General features: G+C 40.2%; 1 protein-coding gene across 1 annotated transcript in view; it reads right to left on the bottom strand.

The window, feature by feature from the left end:
• Nucleotides 1-15,280, bottom strand: part of wwc3 (WWC family member 3) — a 57,779-nt gene extending 42,499 nt beyond the window's left edge. Inside the window, exon 1 of the mRNA XM_033622183.2 lies at nt 14,532-15,280. Within this exon, the coding sequence (XP_033478074.2) occupies nt 14,532-14,677 (146 nt within the window). The 5' untranslated portion in view covers nt 14,678-15,280. The remainder of the gene's footprint in view (nt 1-14,531) is intronic.
• Nucleotides 15,281-21,434: the final 6,154 nt, after the last annotated feature.

Raw genomic sequence — 21,434 nt, 5'->3', positions numbered from 1 at the left:
TTTGGGAAATTCTACAGCCCATGTCACTGATGTGGACCTCCTCATGTAAGGCTGGATTACAAGTCAATATTACTGTTTAATGGGGTGCTCAGTAGTTCAGTGGGTAGAGTGGGCTCCCCATGTGCAAAGGCAGTGTCCTTGCTGCAGCAGCCGTGGGCTCGATCCCTGCCCATGGCCCTTTGCTGCATATCTTTCCCTCTCTTTCCCTCTTTCACACTTCAAGCTGTCCTGTCATTAAAGGAAAAAAGCCCTCAAAAATAACCTTACTGTTTATCCTGTAAAATTATTGTGACAAAACTCTGACTGAGATGCGATGAACATAAATTTACCCTGTCATTCTGGAAAGATTGGTAGATGGTAACATCCTGCGAAAACGACGAAGCTATTGTGATACTGCTACTAATGATGGGCAAAATAAATGAAAGAATCCTTTTTAACAACTCTTTTAGTGTCCGATACGTAATGGATCAGCATGTTGAACGTTTGTGTGCTCATAAATCCTTGACCTTTTCCATTCACTCAAGTGCAGTGCCGTCCGCAACGGCACTGAATTAACAAACGATGAAGAACCTGGAACATGAAAATGTTTTGTATTTTTGCCTTAAAAATTACTTAAAATACTCAGCGTAGTGGGCTATTACATTTTCATAAATTAGATACGTCAGTGGTTCCCAGTAGGGATAGGCGAAAAATCGATACATCGTAGTATCGGGATATTTTTGTGTGGCAATATCGTATCGTCAGTGCCAATTATTGATCTTTTAATCATACAAATTATTAATATTACAAATACAAATTGAACTAAATTTTTCAGTCCACTAGACACATTTTACTGGTACAAAAAGTGGCTGAAGTGAGATGAACAGACCGAAAACTTTATCTTATTAGATAAAACAAATGTTGACAATGTTTTCCTGAGGACTTCATTTATCGCTTAAAAACAGGTAATAAATCGCAAATATTTTATTGCAATACTCAGCATATTGCAACTGGTTTAAAATCGCGATAATGTGGTATCGAGACTTAAGTATCGTGACAATATCGCATCGTGGATCCTCTGGTGATTCTCACCCCTAGTTCCTAGCATTTTTGGCTAACCCTAGCCCTCATTAAGATTACGTATTTCTATGAGCTGTGAGCAGAGAGCGATTTTTACCTCCTCAGATGGTTTCATTTGAGTAATTCTTGAGGCCTGAAGAGGTAAACTATATTCTGTATTTTACAAGAAAAAAACTGAAAGAACATATGTCCTAAAAAAGGTGCGCAAAGGTTTATGATAAATGAAATGATGTTTTTGTTCTTCTCTCTCAAACAGTAACTGCAGTATTTTTAACCCTGGACACAATATTCCCATGTTTTGTGAGAATGACAAAATGAAACAACAATTTTTGAAATTTGTCCACTAGGGGTGGGAATCACCAGAGGAGCCACGATACGATATTATCACGATACCTAAGTCACAACACAATATTACTGTGATTTTAAATATGTTGCAATATGCTGGGTATTGTCGTAAAATATATTGTGATATATTACAATTTATTACCTTTTTCAACTGTAAATAATGTCCCCAAAGGAAAACTTTGTCAAGATCTGTTTTATCTAATAAGATAAAGTTTGTTCATCTCACTTTAGCCAATTTTTGCAGCAACAACATGCATCTTGTGGACTGAAAAAGCAACTGATTATATTATTCTAGTAGACTACCAAAAGTTTAATTTGTATTTGTAATATTAATGATTTATTTAATATAAAAATCGATACTTGGCACTGTGTGATGATATGTTATTGCCACTCAAAAATATTGGGATACTATGCTGTATTGATTTTTTCCCCACTCCTGTTGTCTAGTATTAAGAGAGAGGGCTGCAGGCTGCAATGTAAACACTCGGGGAATGTGCGCACTGTCGATGTACGCCCACTTAAAGTGTCTGTTTTTACAACTGACAGGCTCAGATTGTTTTATTAAGTGTCTGACAACATTATGGAGATGATCCCCACAGAGATAGACCTCTTTGTTAAAGAGTAAGATCCTTTTTGTTTAACCAGAAACAGCCCCGGAATTGCTGTCACCAAACCCACCAGACTTGTTTTATCACTGTAAAATACACCTGATTCAAAGTCAACAGAAATAAAATAAAACTCACAAAAGCTGTCTTCGTGTGTCTTTCCACTGTTTCAACAATCACCAGCTCTGGTTTGGTTGAAAAAAAAAAAGTCTGGTGACTTTGGTAATAATGACTTCAGGGCTGTTTCTGGTTAAACAAAAAGGTCTGAGTGAGAAGAAAAGTCTGAGTGTGTCAGTGGCAAAATAAGCACTTTTAGTGGACGTAAATTGATGGTGCATATGTGCCGTATCATGACATTGCAGCCTGTTTCGAAGCTATTACTCAGCAAATTTTAAAAAAAAAAAGTTGTTCCCATTACTCACCTAGACATGGGAAAATTGGTTCCAGGTTGAATAATACCAAAGTTACCCTTTAACTAGTCGATCTACTGACCCTTTAGATTTATCTTGTGACCCCCATGTGGGGCTCAACCTCAGCTAATTGCTTAATCATTTCTGCTTTTCATCACCCACCTCTACCTGCGAGAAAATCACAGATACATGCCACATTAAGTCACACACATTCCCAAAATAAGAACTGCCAACTCAAGCAACTCTTTACTGAACAACTACACACTATAACAGTGGTGACAGTGTGTAAAAAGGATTGTGCACGCAGCCAAACACAAGGACAAGGCAAACACAGGCACACTCCCCACCTGCTCCTCTTTAGTGTTTGTTCAAGGTAAACAAATGTCCAGACACTAACTTGTAACTGCACTTGTAAATACTTAAAAAACACTCAGGTGGAGCAGTTGGGTTTTATGTAAATACACTGAAGGAGGAACCGTGATGACAAGAATCAGAAGCATTAAAAAAAAACGTGAAGTAAAAATACGGTGATATACTTGGGATCCAGTCAAAAAGGTTATACAAACAGGGGGAAGACCACCAGAAGCTCTGGATGGGAAGCTGTGCGATGTCAGAGGGAGTTCAGTCCTGATCTGCCCTCCGACCTCCCCAGAGAGAGAGAGAGAGAGAGAGAGAGAGACAGAGACAGAGACAGAGGGGAAAAACATGTCCTCTGACAGATCTGAATGAAATATGTGAATGTTTGGTTTGTTACGCAGTCTTGTGACAGCAGCCTCTGTTTTTCCAAGTCATGTCTTGGTCTTGGGAGACTCTGTAACCACTGCTGCACAGCGCACACACACACACTCACACAGCCGCACAGAGTGGTCTGATGACATACATTCAGAGGAGCTGAAGTATCGTAAAACAGAAAAGCAGCCATTTTTGGATTATGAATAGTATAAAATCTGCACTGTGAAGCAAACACAACACGTCTTTCAGATCATTTCCACCAATAACTTTTCCCCGTTGTGTCAGAGAAGCTCTAAAAGAGACATAATGCATGTTGTCTGTGTCACTCCGACAGCAGAGTGACACAGTGACCCTGGGTAAACCTGAGTTTGCTGACACCATGAATCTGTCACCAACATGCATTACACAACGTACAGGTCTGACACTGCTCCGCTCAGGTATGTGAGGCTAAACACTGATTTCTATAGTAACTATATCACTACAGGACAGCTGCTATGGGATTACTATGACTGTACAGCAGGTGTAGGTAGTAGGGGCAGGTGATGGTGATGGCCCTTTTGACGATATGACACATATTAATAGTTCAACTAAATAAAATCTACCACAAATTACACATTTAAATAACTGTACCCTGTGATCTATATATATCTATATTTTTTATACGGGACAGGACTCAGGGGTTTTTTCAGACCTAATCGTATTGCGGAGTTTTGCACAGCGGCGACCGGATCTTTGCTGTCAAACCACAAAAAAATGTGACGGCACAACAGTCTCCTTCAGTACATTATTCTATGCTTTCTTTTGATTTTCACATTGGCTAGTCATCCTGTTTAATTTGTCTTCTGATTAAATCTGAACCGCCGAAACAAGTTGTAGGAAGCCTCTGCAAGTAATTGGTTGTTGGCAGACACTCTGTGCTGCAATAAAATGGTTAATCAGCAGTGTCGTGCACTGTAGAGCCGATGCGCTGCTGGTTCTGCCGGCCTGAATAGAATATAATGTCTATAGCCTTACTGTTGTGTACAGCCTTTATAGACTGAGCTGAGTACTGATGCGCGGGTTGACCCGTAACCCGCGGGACCCGCAAATGGACCTGCGGGCCGGGCAGCAGTGATCGTCTGTTAAATCGGTCTGTAAATGATATTTTGACATTATTGGCTATTACTGTCACGGCATCCGAAGGTACTGATGCGTTGAGCAGGTGACAGTCCGCTGTCATTTTCAAAACACACTTGTGTCACGCACTCCAAAAGAAACTTGTTGAAACTTTAAACAATAATTTATTGTACAAAACGGGGGAAACAAACATTGACAAAAACGGTTCCATAATTCATATTAAATTCAAAAGATAACGAAAAAACAGCTACAAGTTAGAGGGAATAGTGATAAAGTGGTAAAACTTGGCATTGATCCACAGCGTCAGACGGATGCGCTCAAGTGTGCCGTGCGCACAAGCTCAGTTGGTAGGCTATGCTATATTTTCACATTTTTAACTATGCAATTTAAAAGTTTTGATTTTTATTGATAACCTACATTTACCAACAACAAAAAGACTACATTTAGCACCAGAAAAATATGTAAAAAACAAACAAACAAAAAAAGTAAAAATGAATATCGAATACCAGATTTTCATAACAAATACCTACCCATAGAAACGAGTAATCTAATATCCGAATATTTGGGTACAGCCCTAAAGCCAACCCCAGATTCACTCTCATTTGGTGTTTCACTGTTACATTCGCATTTTTCTGCCCTGTGTCTCTCGCACACCTGCCCCCTACCTTTTTGAAAAGCCCCGACCTCACCTGAGCGCTATGCCAATAAATTTCCCAAACACGAATTATGTTCAATTGCACTCTGCTGGAAGAATGTGCGTTTGCCCCTCTCTTGGCCGTTGGTTGAAGGGTTTAACGGCGAGTTTGGCTCTTGAAAAATTCACCTATATAGTGAGAAATAGAGCTTCAGAGTTTATTGATATTTGGGAAATGTTTTTGGAATTTGTAAAGAAATGGTGGTATTAAAGAAATATCATACCTGGTAAACACTAGCATGTTAGCATTGTCATTGTGGACACGTAGATGTCAGCGCTTAGTTTAAAATCACTGCAGATTTTTTGTCTTTTTTTCTACCTCATTTAGTTTTTCATTTCATGACCTGGATTGTTCAGAGAAGTTGATGAATTTTGATGATGAATCTCTAAATAACACAGAGCCTACTCTACTTTACACAGCCCACTTATGGTGACGATACTATAAAGAAAAACTGTAAAAGCTTCAGGTGGCCTTCAATGATGCCTTCTGAATTTCTGGCCCAAGTTCCCAAGATGGACAAGTGCAAGTCTTAAGTTTGTGACTCGTAATGTTCCCACCCTTCATGCTGTGTTGAGAAAGTTTGTGTAGAAATTCAGGTGTTGATAAACTGATTTAAAAAAAGGAATATAACAGCCTTAATTGAGCCTACACAAAGTGACGCAAGTTTATCCTCGTAACCAATTGCGGACTTGTGAACTGCAACTATATCTCTGTGTTGGATCCTCATATTATTCTATACTGATATGGACCTATGTGTTTGAAATCAACTTAAATTGAGCGACTCTCTTTGCAGTCACAGGGTTTTTAAATCATTTTTGTCGTATAGCCATGCAACAATAACCACAGCAAAAATAATCCCCAGAGATTATGTTCACTATGATGTGCATCTAAGACAACTGTCACTCTGCAGCACATGAATAGAAACCAAAGGAAGTTGTGACAAAAACATCACAGCATAATGTTTAAAATGGTAAAGTATATTTAAGTTGTAATGAATACGTGCCTGAGCATGAACAAATGCTGCTATGGTTAGTCACAAGCATTAAGAGAATGGGATTATTAATAAGTTTTGTTCCGAACTTTTACACATTCTCTGGGATCCTCTTTCAATCTAACAGGAAACAGAAAATGAGACAGATATCTGAAATAGAAAAGTGAGCAACTGACAGAATGACAGGCATGTTCAGCTGTGGAGGAATGAAATGCTGCTCGGCCTGCCTCGCATCTCACAACTTCCCAGCAAAATATATTTAGTTGTCAACGACATTTGCTAATTCTAGAATAATCTGTGCCATCCTGGGTCGTCCCAGAGGATATTTCTATCTGCAGCGACTCGCCTTTGCCTGGCGACGGGCTGCTGCATGGGAAAGGCATGTGAAACTGGAGTCTGGGCCACTGGACCTCGTCTGGTCCGGTCATCACCAGCAGCTCCTCAGCCTTTTGTTTCTCTGCTACGACAACGTGCAAATTAAGATGTGCCAAACAGCGGACTCTGCATTACATAACACACAATATTCCTTCTTATATTTAATTATGGAGCCAAGGAGGCCGGGTTTGACATTCTGGATGTGAGTTACTATCCTTCAGCTTGACCACAGTGGCCACAAGTTTTCAAGCAGCTAACAAAATTCAAAGGCGCTCCTGCCGCTGCCGTCCTCCACACAGCTCGCTCACTTCATATTAAATTAAAAAACCATGTAGTTGATGACTCCAACAAATGTGTTCATTTAAATTTGTCACCACAGCACTGACATTGACGTTTAATTGTGAGACGTGTAAATAAATAAAGTAGTGTGATAAAACAGCCAGTCACGATGAATGTATCCAAGCCCTGAAAGTCTTTTATCATCCAAGCGAGCCAGCTGCTGAAGTCTACAAATAAGAATTGAGGTTTGACCTCTGGATGACAAGCATTGCATATGTGACCAGGAAAACAACAAATGTGATGACACCGACAGGGTCGTGGTCGAGCACCAGTTGATAACAGAAAATTCTGCATGTCTCCCGTTTTAACTCCAACATGCACCACAAACACCACCTGCTTTCATTCTCATAGTGTTAGCTCCTCGCTGGACGGGGTGATGGACACAGTCTCCGAGAAGAAAAAAGGCCACAAGTGTTGTTGGTCTAAAATTCCTTTTGGTGTTAAAAAAGAAATGTGAAAACAACTTTGGGAGGAATGTCATTCATGACCAGCCTCCTTTCAGAGCGCGGCCTGAAGCAGCTGACAGACGAACAGACACTTCTCCCATTATGTGTAGAATCTCATGGAAATAGGTCTCCTATAAGTAGACAGACATCTCTGTCTCTGTACACATTTAGATGGCGTCTGGAGTGGACACATGGGAAGGGCTGGTCTTATTGTGAGTGGAGCAGAGCTGGGTTTACTGGGACATAAGTGAAACTGAAAAACATACAGTCACTGTGGGAGCAGTGTGGCATCATGACCATAATCAGTTTAGTATAAATTCATTTGATTGCTCTCAATTCAGTGAGGCTCTCTGTAGTAATGAGCATCTTCGCTTTATAATGATGCTTTCTCACAGATCACTTTAAGCTACAGCCAGCAGAAAGTTAGCTTAGCTTAGTATAAAGACTGGAAAAAGGAGGAAATCCATCAGCATGGCTTTGTCTTATGTTAACAAAATCCAGTGACCAGCACCTCTAAGGTCATGTTCAGACTGTTCCCTACATAAAAAAAATGTAGTCTCCTCATTGATCTGAATGAGGTCAGTCCAGCAGCTGGGGGTGCCAACACATTGGGTCGTCCAAAATAAAGCTGAGCCTGATTCCATCTTTGCAGCGACATGACAAGGGGCTGAACTGGCAAGCACTCATTCCCGGTGGATTACTTTGTAACAAGAATGGCGTACTTCCTGTCTCTAAATATTAAAACAGTTGTGCAGCATTTTGGTGTTTGATAAACCTTTCGGTGCATTATTCTGTAACTCCAACTGGACTTCCAGGATCGGATTTTATTGTCTCACCCCTACTTTTAACAACAGGGACCCACTCATGCCAGGAAATGGACGAAACCCTTCAAAAACCACAAAATGTCCTGTTTTTGTCAAGAGTTACATGAAAAGATTGACACCACTCTCATGTCTATAGAGTAAATATGAAGTCACAGCCAACAGACAGTTAGCTTAGCTTAGCATTAGGGCTGGAAACAGAGGGAAACAGTTTGTGTGTCTGTCTAATATTAACAAAATCCACTGACCAGCACCTCTAAGGTCACGTTAAGACCTTATATTGATATTGTCTCAACCCTACCTTAAACAACAGGGACCCACTCATGCCAGGAAATGGACGAAACCCTTTCGAAAACAACAAAATGTCCTATTTTTGGATTATACAAATAAGACAGTGAGTCTTAGAGGTGCTGGTAGATGGATTTTGGTACCTTTGGACAAGCTTGCTTGTGCTATGCTAAGTTAAACGGCTGCTGGCTGCAGCTTCATATTTACGATACAGACATGAGATTTTCAATTTTCTCATCTAATTCTCTTTTTTAATGATTATTTTTGGGACGTTTTTGCCTTTACTGATGGTACAGCTGAAGATAGAACGGCTGGAGAGAGGGAGTGACACACAGCAAGGCACCATGGGTTGGAATCAAACTGCATGAGTCACACACTCCGAATTTTCTCATCAAACTCTCAGCAAGAAAGCAAATAAGCGAATTTCCCAAAACATCCATCATAATTATTACCACATTTTCATCAGGTGAATGCAACCGCATAAAATAAGTTTAATATTAAGATAAAAACTCTTTCTGGTGCTGACCAGCGAGGGAATCAATGTTTAATGGACTAGTCGACTGATTGCACACATCTCCTGTTGCAATAATATAAACCCAAACTCTTTTTTTACCCAGAAGGTTAAATTGCAATCACTCATTTTAGAGTGAGCACACTAAACTACAAGCACTTGTAACGCTGCTGAATTACAGCAACTGTTTGGGATTTTAAAAAGCACGATAAGCTGTAAAACATGGAAACAAACGTGAATGGACAGAGCCACCGCTATCAACTACATTTTCTTTCTTTTCAAATGAGAATTGTGCAGATGTGTGAAAGGGGAAAAAAAACAATGGTGGCCCAGAGCTCGAGGTTGGTCCTCTGAGTTTGGCATGTCCTGTTTAGGTAGCATTCTTCACAATATACACATAAAACACAAGCAACCTACAGCTCTGACTGCTGAATGTGGCTGCTCAGAAAGGGCACTGATACACAGCCTGAGGACTGACGCAAAGCAACATCGAGGCAACTGATCAGTGCTTTTATTGCTGTAAATCATCCAAACATAGGTCATCTTTTGGGAAAGCTGGACATGACAGGGAGCCACAGCTGCTGGAGAAAAGAGGTCTGAACTTCCAGAACAAGGAACAAGGTGGAAGCTGAAGACAAACATATTGTCAGCTCATGAAAAAGAACACAGAAAACACACAGGGCCAAATGACACCGGATCAAGCAATGGCGTGTTTGTAACCTCCCCCCACCAAAAGACAAAAAAGAGCCATCATAATGAAAACACTGGGGGAAGCAAAATAACAGCGGGGTTCAGCGCATGTGAATAACCTTTCGGTGCTGGAAACACAGCTCACCCTTTCCAGAATAATTGAATTTGGTGTGCTTTGTGACCAAGTATAAAGGCCTCCCTTTGCTGAGCGGCAGGCCGGCCATGGCTGTTGCATAACAGAGCTAATAAAGGAGGCCTACAGGGCCCAGGATGGAGAGGAGGAGGCAGACACGTGGGAACTGCCTCTGTTCTGCTGCTTTGTCTGGGGCCGCGAGCAAGCAGAGCCCCTGGGCATTAGTGTAGGCATGCCTAACATAACGCTCATTCCTCAGTAACAAAAAAGTCCCACAGAACTGCTCGGCTTATCTGCAGGAGCTGGCAGGGCTGCCCCGAGCTGCTTGAGGTGTCCATCATCCTCAAAGACATAACCATCACTGAGCAGTGACGGGTGGAGATGGTTTGAAAAGTGCAGTGTTTACACGTTTTCATTTGCTCTTCTGCAAGCTGTGTGTTGAGAGATGCTCCCTCAGTTTCCCAGGTATTTGCACACTGCATTCACACATCCATCTAATTTTTCTCTACACGCTGTCATCTAACCAAAGCAGCGCCATGCAGCTCCTCTGCCGCCCGCAGACGTCCAACGTACCAGCGGGAACACTTGACCTCTGGCTGATATGCATTTCCGTTACAGCACATCATGATCATCATTGACAATTATGTTTGAGCTCAATGGCTCTTGTGTTTTATTGATTAGGCGATAATCCACCAGTGACACGCCTCTCTGCGGGTCAGCAGACTGGAGGTTCGCACACATCGATCCACCCTGTCTGCAAGCTGTACAACACATCAGATCATAGGGTGGTAGTACCTGCACTCAGCTTTGCTCCAAAAGGTGTACACACAAACTGTGAGCTCCAGGAGCTCGAGGGGAGCTCCCGCGGCCTTTGTTACACCTCAGACACAGATCGTATTATGCCCAAAATATGGAGCGTTTGATCCCTGCCAAATAAGGCGTGGTTCACTCCACTAAATTTCACTTCTGTCATGTCAGTCTCCAACACAAACCGCCAAGGTCCAATGAATACTGAGTGGGGATCAACTGTGTTTTACAATTAGTTATTTCAGATTAAACCCTCTCTTCCCATTTATCAGAAAAAAGAAAAGTGATGGCAGCACTATGAGGGCTGATTTGATCACATATGAACAGATCTGAAAATTTAAGATAATATCAGCCAATAATTTTAATAATATTAACATCACCAGTATAATGAAGATGGTAAAATTAGCGCTGAAGCATTAAAACCATTAGTCGACTGACAGGAAGTGAGTTGGCAATTCTGATGCCTTTTCTGTGTTTTATATCATTGTACGCTGAATAGTTTTTGGTTTCAGGGCCCTGACATACCAAGCTGACAGCTGGCCATCGGTGAGTGTCCCTCGTACTTTTGTGGTTTGTTCCGCACTGTTGGCACAAGTCGGCCCTTGTCGCCTGTTTTTCGGCTGGTTCAGCATCTTGAATCAGCATCGGAGCTGGCAGAGTCGGTCAGTGAAAGAAATCACTCTGATTGGCAGTTCAGTTCAGCACACGAGAAAAGTAACAGAAGAGAGGAAATCAAACAAACGACTAAAGTACAGAGGGCGTGAGATCAAAATAAACTTGTATAAAAGTTAAGATTATTTTTTGTTCTTCATTTTCTTTTTAGCAAGCGCACTGTAAATATAATTTGTTCTTTTAACATCAGGTTGTGTCCTTAACGTGCTAACTAGAGTCTTGAGTCCATCCTGTCGGTCTTCCAGTTTCCCTTTTTGAATGGCAAATATAGACTACCGCCGCCTGCTGGTACCGAGAGTTGTTTCCTCTCACGCAGGTTTAGAACGTACGTGCTAGTCAGCCATCAGCTGTAGTCTTTGCGGTTCAAAGTTCAAATGTCCCCGAAGGGCAATTGGTTGTGCCTGGTGTGTTCAAGCACACCTTTTTGGCCGAGATACAGGCGACCTGAGGCAAAACAACAGTCGTCATTTGTTGCCACAAGTTCTTCGATGTTAATTTGGTGTGTCTGGTGAGACAATTCGAAGACCTTGCCTTGGATTTTTTAAACCTATTTTCAGACATTTTTTTTGGATCACGCAGATTAATCAATAATGAATAGGGCTGTGTATCGGCAAGAATCTGATACAATACATGTCAGGATACGGGGGTTAGGGTTGGGTACCAAACTTACTAAGTACTTTTAAGGGTACTGACCGTTAAATTCATCAATGCCAAATGTCGGTACCTGAGAGCGCTTCTGGACACATCAGGTTTAGACAAGAGGGTGAAGTTCCTGGAACTCCTGGAAGACAGTTGCAGAGCTCTGCAGAGCCGCCTGGTTCAACTTTAGACAGGAAGAAGAAGCGCTCCAAAGCCAAGAGATCAAAACTATGGTTGCAGTGGCGATCTGCCACGACAGTTTTGGCATCTGGTCTATTTTATTTATTGTTTTAGTTATAGCCTACAATCACTGCTAGATGAGCTGACAAACACACTAGGGCCACAACTAACAAATATTTTCATAGTTGATTAATCTGTCGATTATTTTCTTGATTAATCGATCGATTAGTCTATAAAATGTGAGAAAATTGTGAAAGATGTCAATCAGTGTTTCCCAAAGCCCAAGATGACATCCTAAAATGTTTTATTTTGTCCTTAACCCAAAGATATTCCATTCACTGTCACATATGATTGATTTAAAAGTTGACAACTAATTGATTAATTCTTGCATTTCTAATACAGACAAGCAGACAGACAGAGACAGAAGATAAGCTCTATGTGTGATTAGAAAACAGCAGAGGCGCCGTCACGCATTCAGCTTGTTCAAAAATGACATTTTTGTTATTACAGAGAAAGTAAAGTAGCGACAAAAGGTACCACTGGGTACCAGTACCGAATTCCAGATACTGGTATCAGTTCAAATGTGAGTGGCATCCAACTGTAGTTGTGCTGTTGGAGTGTAGGACTCAAATGGGTAAAGACAGAATATAGAACTGCTATCTAGAGAGCATTATGGTGTATAAACACAACACACATCTTTGCTTGTAAATAATTAATAGTAAATGATGCAGTATTTTTGAGAACTGATACTATATCACAAAACATAATATGATACTCAAGTGTACCAATATTTTCTTACACTCCTAGTGATGAAGATATTTTTCAGTTGCAGCCTTAAATAATTGGATTACCTCACTGGAGCAACTCTTCAAACATCAGCCTCCACCTGACTACATCTGGCCCATTTCTCTGATTCCATGTGACACATCTGAGGAATCTGCTCACAATCACTTTGTTTCTACGTCTTTAAGTCTGCGGCTTGTGCACTATCTCGTGTAGCAGTACGTCACATTCAGTTAAAGGCCATAACTCATGATGATGAACACCTACAACAACATGTGGTAGATACCAGACAACAATCCTCAAACTATCAGCCTTTGATTTTTTAGTTGTACTTAAAACAGAACAGCTGTCACACGGGGCCTTGACAGGGGAAAGTATGAAACTCTTATCATCGCCACATTCATCTCCCTGCTCCTGACATCCACATTATGCTTAAGTGCCATGCAAACAGTCCATTTATCTGCCGCTGATGTTAAGAACCACATTTTTCTAAGAGCGTCAACACTGACAGAATGGCTGACACCTTTTTGTATCTGTTGCATGTTAGCAGAAAGTCAGCTTTAGTGCTGCATTGTGATGTGATTTATTGGAAGGTCAGTATCAGGTGGTGACAGAAGACATTCCTCTGGCCGAGATAACCCATAAATCACCGAGCAGCACCAGAACAAATGCAGAAAACATTCTTTAGTCATGCAAATGTAAAACCCCAGATCCCCCCACCACACGCTGACGACTGTAAGATCTTGTGAAGCTGCTATCAGCCTCACATAACAATGGTTAATCAACTTGCAGGGAGGAGGGGGCCTTCAAGGAAATCAGGTTTTTCTTATCTAGATTACACGCAGCTACTACATTCCCACTGCTGAAATCAGCTGCAACAAATCTGGATTAAAATGTTACGCAGAAAGAGACTGAAACTCAACCGTGCTGTTGTTTTTGTCAGGCTCTGTGAGTTTCTGCCTTTCCCCTCATCATGCAGCAGAGTTAAAATACTTGCTATAATTTCCAGTAATCTCACAAAGTCTGCTTTGAATGCCTGATTGAGCCTGTTTCTGGGCTGGTGAAATCCCAGTCCCCACAAAAGCACATCCTTGCAGCTTTCCCAGTGGCCCAACTAGCATTCCTCACATATTTTCACAAAGATTTCTGGGAGTTGAAGTTTAAAGCTCTGGCTCTACTACGCTGCATTGTCAAATCCAGTGAAACACATACATTATGGGTCACTTTGTGATGGACTCCAACATTAGGAGCTGTGACTTGACTCATTGCTGAATCGGAGTAGTCACTGTATGAAAAGTAAAGGGGAGCTGAACAACAATAGCTCACTGTGTTAGGTGTGTGAAGCAGGAATGTTTCAGGTCACTGGAAGTCATAAATCTACAGAGCTCACTGATGAGTCTGAGTTTTGAGACAGACATCAAGACACATTAGTAAAAACTCAGCCTGACAGGGTTTGTGTGGTGCTGTTTGGTGATACTCAGCTGAAACATAACAAACCGGAAAGGCTGGGCTGCTGTCTAATTTCATGTCAAAGACCTGTCAGAGTTACAGATACATGACTATTGGAGATTTATTAATGAGAGCAGCTGCACGGTGGTAGGTGACCATGGGCGTTACATCCCGTGTTTGCATGGGAACCTCTTCAAGAGCTGGGGAGGCCACAACTGCTGCCAAATCTCATCTGATTCATCGGTCGTGGCTTTAATATCCACCGCAAGCTTGTGTCACATTAAAGGGAATGGAGGGAATTTACTGCCCTGTCCCTAAAACCAAGCTGCCTTCACTTGTAGCCCCTCCGTCCAGTATCAGCTCCTCCTGTTAAGTTTGTTAGCTGGTTGAATTAAAACTTAGTGTGAGTGTGTGTAATCCCAGTGCTCCCAGGCCTGTAGCATACCTATCTCTGGGGTCAATCCATGAAGTTTGCCGGGTGTTGTGGTCGATAAAAAACACTCTGCCATCGTAATCCCGGGCTTCCTCCCAGCCCGCGGGCAGCGGCAGCTCCGAGCTCTCTCTCCGCTTACCGCCGCTGACCCACGGCATAGCGTCGGGATGGTGAGAGGGCTGGAGCCCTCTGCCCTGCTTTTTATCCCCCCGAAAAAGTCGCTCTTCACTGCATTACAACAAACTCGACCTCGACGCACTTGTCGGCGCAAACACTGGAGACGCAAACACGAAACTTTCCACCGAGGTTGTCCGTTGAAAAAGCCCCGCCGGAGGTACATCCACGTTTCTTCTTACAACCCCCCAAAAAACACTACCGCGGTGCTCTCACGGTCCTCGGTCCTCCATGTTCGCCTCCTCCACCATATTTCATTCCTCCGTGTCCATATTCGGGCTGAGTTGATTTGCATAAACGGTCGGACGTACGACTGAGCCCGCTCCTCCGTCCAATAGGAAAACTTCAGAGCTCAACACTTCATTAAAGTGTGTTGTCGCCGTGAAAACACACTTGATAACACTTATTTAATGTTTTAGCTCTGCGGCAGAGTGGATTGAAGAGGCGGCGACAGCGAGAACAAACTTAGCTAACGTCTCTGTTCAACTGTCAAACAACTCCCTGTGGATTCACATGTCATCACTGCCTGTTAACTTCATTTAATTCATCATTATTGTCATCTTGTGGAGACAAGTTCACCGCAGAAACTACATAAATCAATAGTTTACACGAGTTTAAGTTTGAATCCGGGACAACTCCCCCCTGAACACACACTGTGGTTTGTTGTTGACTGCAGGGTGAATAAAGTGGTACAACAGCACCACCTGGTGTCTGCTACAGGTACTGCAGCATGTCCCACAACAGCAGAGGTCCCTTAACCCAGAGGTTCCCAAACTTTCCCCTTAAACCCTTTGACACCTGAGCAAATGGCTTGATTTTATTTTCATGTAAAAACATGGAAAGAAGGCAACGAGAAATTAATTAAATGTCCCCAAAACTAGCAAGATATTTAAAGTTTTAAGAAGTAGCTTTATTAACTAAGAAATTACCCAAAAATAAGCCAAAAAAGAAAAGTTAAAAAAAAACAAGACAATTACCTAAAATAAGGAAAAAAAGAAAAGTAAAAAAAAAACAAGACAATTACCTAAAATAAGGAAAAAAAGAAAAGTAAAAAAAAAAACAAGACAATTACCTAAAATAAGGAAAAAAAGAAAAGTTAAAAAAAAAAACAAGAAAAATTACCTAAAAATTAAACAAAAATAAATAAATAAATAGAAAACAAAAACAAACAAGAAAATTACCTGAATTATATTGAATGAAATCACCTATTCTTTATATAAAACAATGTCGACCCAGGTTTAAAAAGGTTAAGGGGCCCCTTTTCTATCAGAGTAAACTCATGACCCCTGACTAAAAGACACATTTTACAGATATTTCATATTATATTCATTGCATACAAATAACCGTACAGAGCAACTGATAAACTCGTGCAATATCTGTATCTGCATACACTACCTGTGAATATCTACACTTGATTCGTGCAATAATGCAACTTCTGTCTATTTATTATTATATATTGCTGTTATTTTTTACTGTTTACAATCACTCAGGTGCAATATCAGTATTGTGAAACTGTGCAACATCTATACTTTCATTTTCCAATAATGTAAAATCAAGCATTCAGTCTGTCTCTTTATTTTATTCTGCTTCTTTCTGATGCTTCCTTATTATATTGCTCTTTGTTTTTTTCTACTGATGCTTCCTGCTTGCAGTCTGTCTCTTTGCTGCTGTAATGTTGCTAATTCCCCCGCTGTGGGACGAATAGAGGGAATAAAGGAAATTTGCTATTTCGATGAATTCTGATCAAATTGTTTCCTGTGAATTTTGTGTCAGAGATGAGTTTTCCTAAGATATATATACACTGATCAGCCAAAACATTAAACCACTGACAGGTGAAGTCAATAACTTTGATTATTTTGTTCCAATGCATTGTTCTGCTAGGAAACCTTTGGTTCTGGCATTCATGTGGATACCACCTGACATGTTCCACCCACTCAAACACCGTTGCAGACCAAGTACCCCCCCTCACGGCAACAGTACTCCCCAATGGCAGTGACCCCCCAGCAGGATAATGCACCAATAATGCACTACCACTAACCAAAATAAAATAAAAACATATCCTCCTGAGACTCCAACTTTTGTTTGGTATATATTTTTAATCTATTTGGGATCAGTAGGACCTGATAAGTATAAAAAACTTAACACTGTCAACCATAATTAAGTCCCAATGTCCTGAAACGAGACAATAAAGCACCAATGTCTTCCTAATAAACACTTATCTTATTAGTTGCTAAAAATTGGTCAAATTTGTTGCCATATCAAACTACAAACATTATCAATAATAAATAAACAAGTTTCAATTATAAAATGTGATCAGGTTTTGGACGTTGTCCACTTTTGTGTCGGGATCGGCTGCAGACAGACTTGGCAGAGATGGCTGCCATCTTGTTTTTACATGTTTTAGTGTATTGTGGTCTCAGTACCACTAGATGGCACATAAAGTGTCCAGGAATGAGGACAATAGGTCTGAGTTAAGTAGAATAAAGTAAACGGTAAACCCCAAATATGATGTCCTCATATGAGGACACAGGGTCTCAGGAGGTGTCTTTAGTTCTAGTCTTTCTCAACTTGGTCAAATTTGTTAACCAAATAAGGACAAGGAGGCGCTGCTGCAAATGTATATTGAGACTGGGATGTCTACATGACTGTGAGCCAGCTGCCTTCACAAAGTGCTGTGCTTGTTTTGTTATACCTGTTTTTAACTTCTTAAATCTTGCCGCTGAAAAACACCCCACAAAATAAACGAAAAAATAAAATGAACACGGAAACTAATAAAAACTAAACAGTTTCAAACAATAAAAAGTAAACTGAAAGAAGCAAACCCACTCTGTACGCTAACTGAAACTAAACTGAAAATTAAAAACTAATGAACAAACAAAACTATAATAACTCTGCAATATGTTGAATCTGCAAGACATTTTTCACAGCAGATATTTTGGCTTGTGATAACAAGAAAATCTCAGGTGTAATTAATGACATTAAAACAGCTGCATTCCATTAACGTGAGCTAGTCTCATGTACTGGTATTGTGCAAGTTCTCTGACATGGTTTATTGAGACATTTAATGGCACTCAGCCATCTTCAACAAAAATTGTGTCACCTGTATTTTTTCTGCTGTGACAGGGCAAGACAGGGCAAGTTTATTTATACAGCACATTTCAGCAACAAGGCGAGTCAAAGTGCTCTGAAGTAAAACATCAAAAACATCCAGACAATGTGCAAATGGATCAGAATAAGATTCTGGTTTATTGTCAAGTAGCTTTTCACACACAAGAAATTTGCTTTGGTGCTTTGGTGCACAACATAAACATGTTAGAGACAACAAAAATACAAATGAAAGCAAGTGTTGCAAAACTAAAAAAAAAAATGGAAATACATAAAGTACATACATGAAGTTATGATAAAAATATATTAAAAAAAACATTAAATAGGATTGTACAACATATCTGAGTTGAAATGAAGGCAAATTGTCCCAGGAATGTGCAGAGGTTCAGTACAGGTATATGTAGAAAAAATACAGCATAAAAGGACATTTAAATACAATTAAAAACAGTAATTAAACAGCCAATAGAAAAGAAATAAAACAGGCTAAAAGGTATTAACATACAAGCATGGATGGATTACTGAACGGGCCTACCAGGCACTGACACATCTGGAAAATGTCACTCACATTGGCAACAAGGAAGAGACTCAAAAGACAAAGAGATGCAAAAGACCACAAAGATGCAAAAAGACCACTAGGAGACACAAAAAGTCCATAAATAGATGTGAAAAGACCACAGAAACAAAAAAGACCAGAGACACAAAAAGACCACAAACAGAAACACAAAAGACCACAAAGACGCATAAAAAACAGAGATGCACAAATATCAATGAGACAAAAAGGTCCACAAAGAGATGCAAGACGACCACAAAGAGACATAAAAAGTCCACAAAGAGATGCAAAAAGACCACAAACAGAAGTACAAAAGATCACAAAGAGACAGAAAAACACAAAGAGATGCACAAAGACCACAAAGAGACAAAAAAAGACCCCAAAGAGATGCAAAAAGACCAAAAACAGAAACACAAAAGACCACAGAGATGCAAGATGACCACAAAGAGACACAAAAAGTCCACAAAGAGATGCAAAAAGACCAAAAACAGAAACACAAAAGACCACAAAGAGACATAAAAAAACAAAGAGACACAGAAAGACCACAGAGATGCAAAAAGACCACAGACAGAAACACAAAAGACCACAAAGAGACACAGAAAAACACAAAGAGATGCACAAAGACCACACAGAGACAAAAAAGTACAAAAGTAGATGTAAAAAGACCACAGACAAAAAAGACCACAGAGATGCAGAAAGACCTCAAAGAGACAAAGGAGACCACAAAGACGCATAAAAAACAGAGATGCACAAATATCAAAGAGACAAAAAGGTCCACAAAGAGATGCAAGACGACCACAGAGACATAAAAAGTCCACAAAGAGATGCAAAAAGACCACAAAGAGACAAAAAAGACCACAAACAGAAACACAAAAGACCACAAGAGACACAGAAAAACACAAAGAGATGCACAAAGACCACAAAGAGACAAAAAAAGACCACAAAGAGACACAAAAAGACCACAGAGAGATGCAAAAAGACCACAAACAGAAACACAAAAGACCACAAAGAGACATAAAAAACAAAGAGACACAGAAAGACCACAGAGAGATGCAAAAAGACCACAAACAGAAACACAAAAGACCACAAAGAGACACAGAAAAACACAAAGAGATGCACAAAGACCACACAGAGACAAAAAAGTACAAAAGTAGATGTAAAAAGACCACAGACAAAAAAGACCACAGAGATGCAGAAAGACCTCAAAGAGACAAAGGAGACCACAAAGACGCATAAAAAACAGAGATGCACAAATATCAAAGAGACAAAAAGGTCCACAAAGAGATGCAAGACGACCACAGAGACATAAAAAGTCCACAAAGAGATGCAAAAAGACCACAAAGAGACAAAAAAGACCACAAACAGAAACACAAAAGACCACAAGAGACACAGAAAAACACAAAGAGATGCACAAAGACCACAAAGAGACAAAAAAAAGACCACAAAGAGACACAAAAAGACCACAGAGAGATGCAAAAAGACCACAAACAGAAACACAAAAGACCACAAAGAGACATAAAAAAACAAAGAGACACAGAAAGACCACAGAGATGCAAAAAGACCACAGACAGAAACACAAAAGACCACAAAGAGACACAGAAAAACACAAAGAGATGCACAAAGACCACACAGAGACAAAAAAGTACAAAAGTAGATGTAAAAAGACCACAGACAAAAAAGACCACAGAGATGCAGAAAGACCTCAAAGAGACAAAGGAGACCACAAAGACGCATAAAAAACAGAGATGCACAAATATCAAAGAGACAAAAAGGTCCACAAAGAGATGCAAGACGACCACAGAGACATAAAAAGTCCACAAAGAGATGCAAAAAGACCACAAAGAGACAAAAAAGACCACAAACAGAAACACAAAAGACCACAAGAGACACAGAAAAACACAAAGAGATGCACAAAGACCACAAAGAGACAAAAAAAAGACCACAAAGAGACACAAAAAGACCACAGAGAGATGCAAAAAGACCACAAACAGAAACACAAAAGACCACAAAGAGACATAAAAAAACAAAGAGACACAGAAAGACCACAGAGATGCAAAAAGACCACAGACAGAAACACAAAAGACCACAAAGAGACACAGAAAAACACAAAGAGATGCACAAAGACCACACAGAGACAAAAAAGTACAAAAGTAGATGTAAAAAGACCACAGACAAAAAAGACCACAGAGATGCAGAAAGACCTCAAAGAGACAAAGGAGACCACAAAGACGCATAAAAAACAGAGATGCACAAATATCAAAGAGACAAAAAGGTCCACAAAGAGATGCAAGACGACCACAGAGACATAAAAAGTCCACAAAGAGATGCAAAAAGACCACAAAGAGACAAAAAAGACCACAAACAGAAACACAAAAGACCACAAGAGACACAGAAAAACACAAAGAGATGCACAAAGACCACAAAGAGACAAAAAAAAGACCACAAAGAGACACAAAAAGACCACAGAGAGATGCAAAAAGACCACAAACAGAAACACAAAAGACCACAAAGAGACATAAAAAACAAAGAGACACAGAAAGACCACAGAGAGATGCAAAAAGACCACAAACAGAAACACAAAAGACCACAAAGAGACACAGAAAAACACAAAGAGATGCACAAAGACCACACAGAGACAAAAAAGTACAAAAGTAGATGTAAAAAGACCACAGACAAAAAAAGACCACAGAGATGCAAAAAGACCTCAAAGAGACAAAGGAGACCACAAAGGAGACCACAAAGAGACCACAAAGAGATGCAAAGGTACTGCAAAGAGACACACACACAAAAAAAAACACAAAACAGGCAAATCAACCACAAGGAGACACAAAACCACAAAAGACACATATTTACACCATTAAGATGCGTAACGACTAAAGAAAGATGCCAAACAACAACAAAAAAGAGGAAGCAACACCACAAAGTCTGAGTGTCCTGCTCCTGTGTGGGAGAGATGGTGGGGCCTTTTGCATATCTTTATCTAAATCTACTTTTAAGGCTTTTAGTATTAAATGATGATAAGGAAAGTTTACATGAGGGCACAACAGACAGGATAAATATATTACAGATAAAGTACATAAATAATA

Source organism: Epinephelus lanceolatus, chromosome 6 (genome assembly GCF_041903045.1).
Source record: "Epinephelus lanceolatus isolate andai-2023 chromosome 6, ASM4190304v1, whole genome shotgun sequence".
NCBI lineage: Eukaryota > Metazoa > Chordata > Actinopteri > Perciformes > Serranidae > Epinephelus > Epinephelus lanceolatus.
This window is presented reverse-complemented; position numbering and strand designations above follow the sequence as displayed.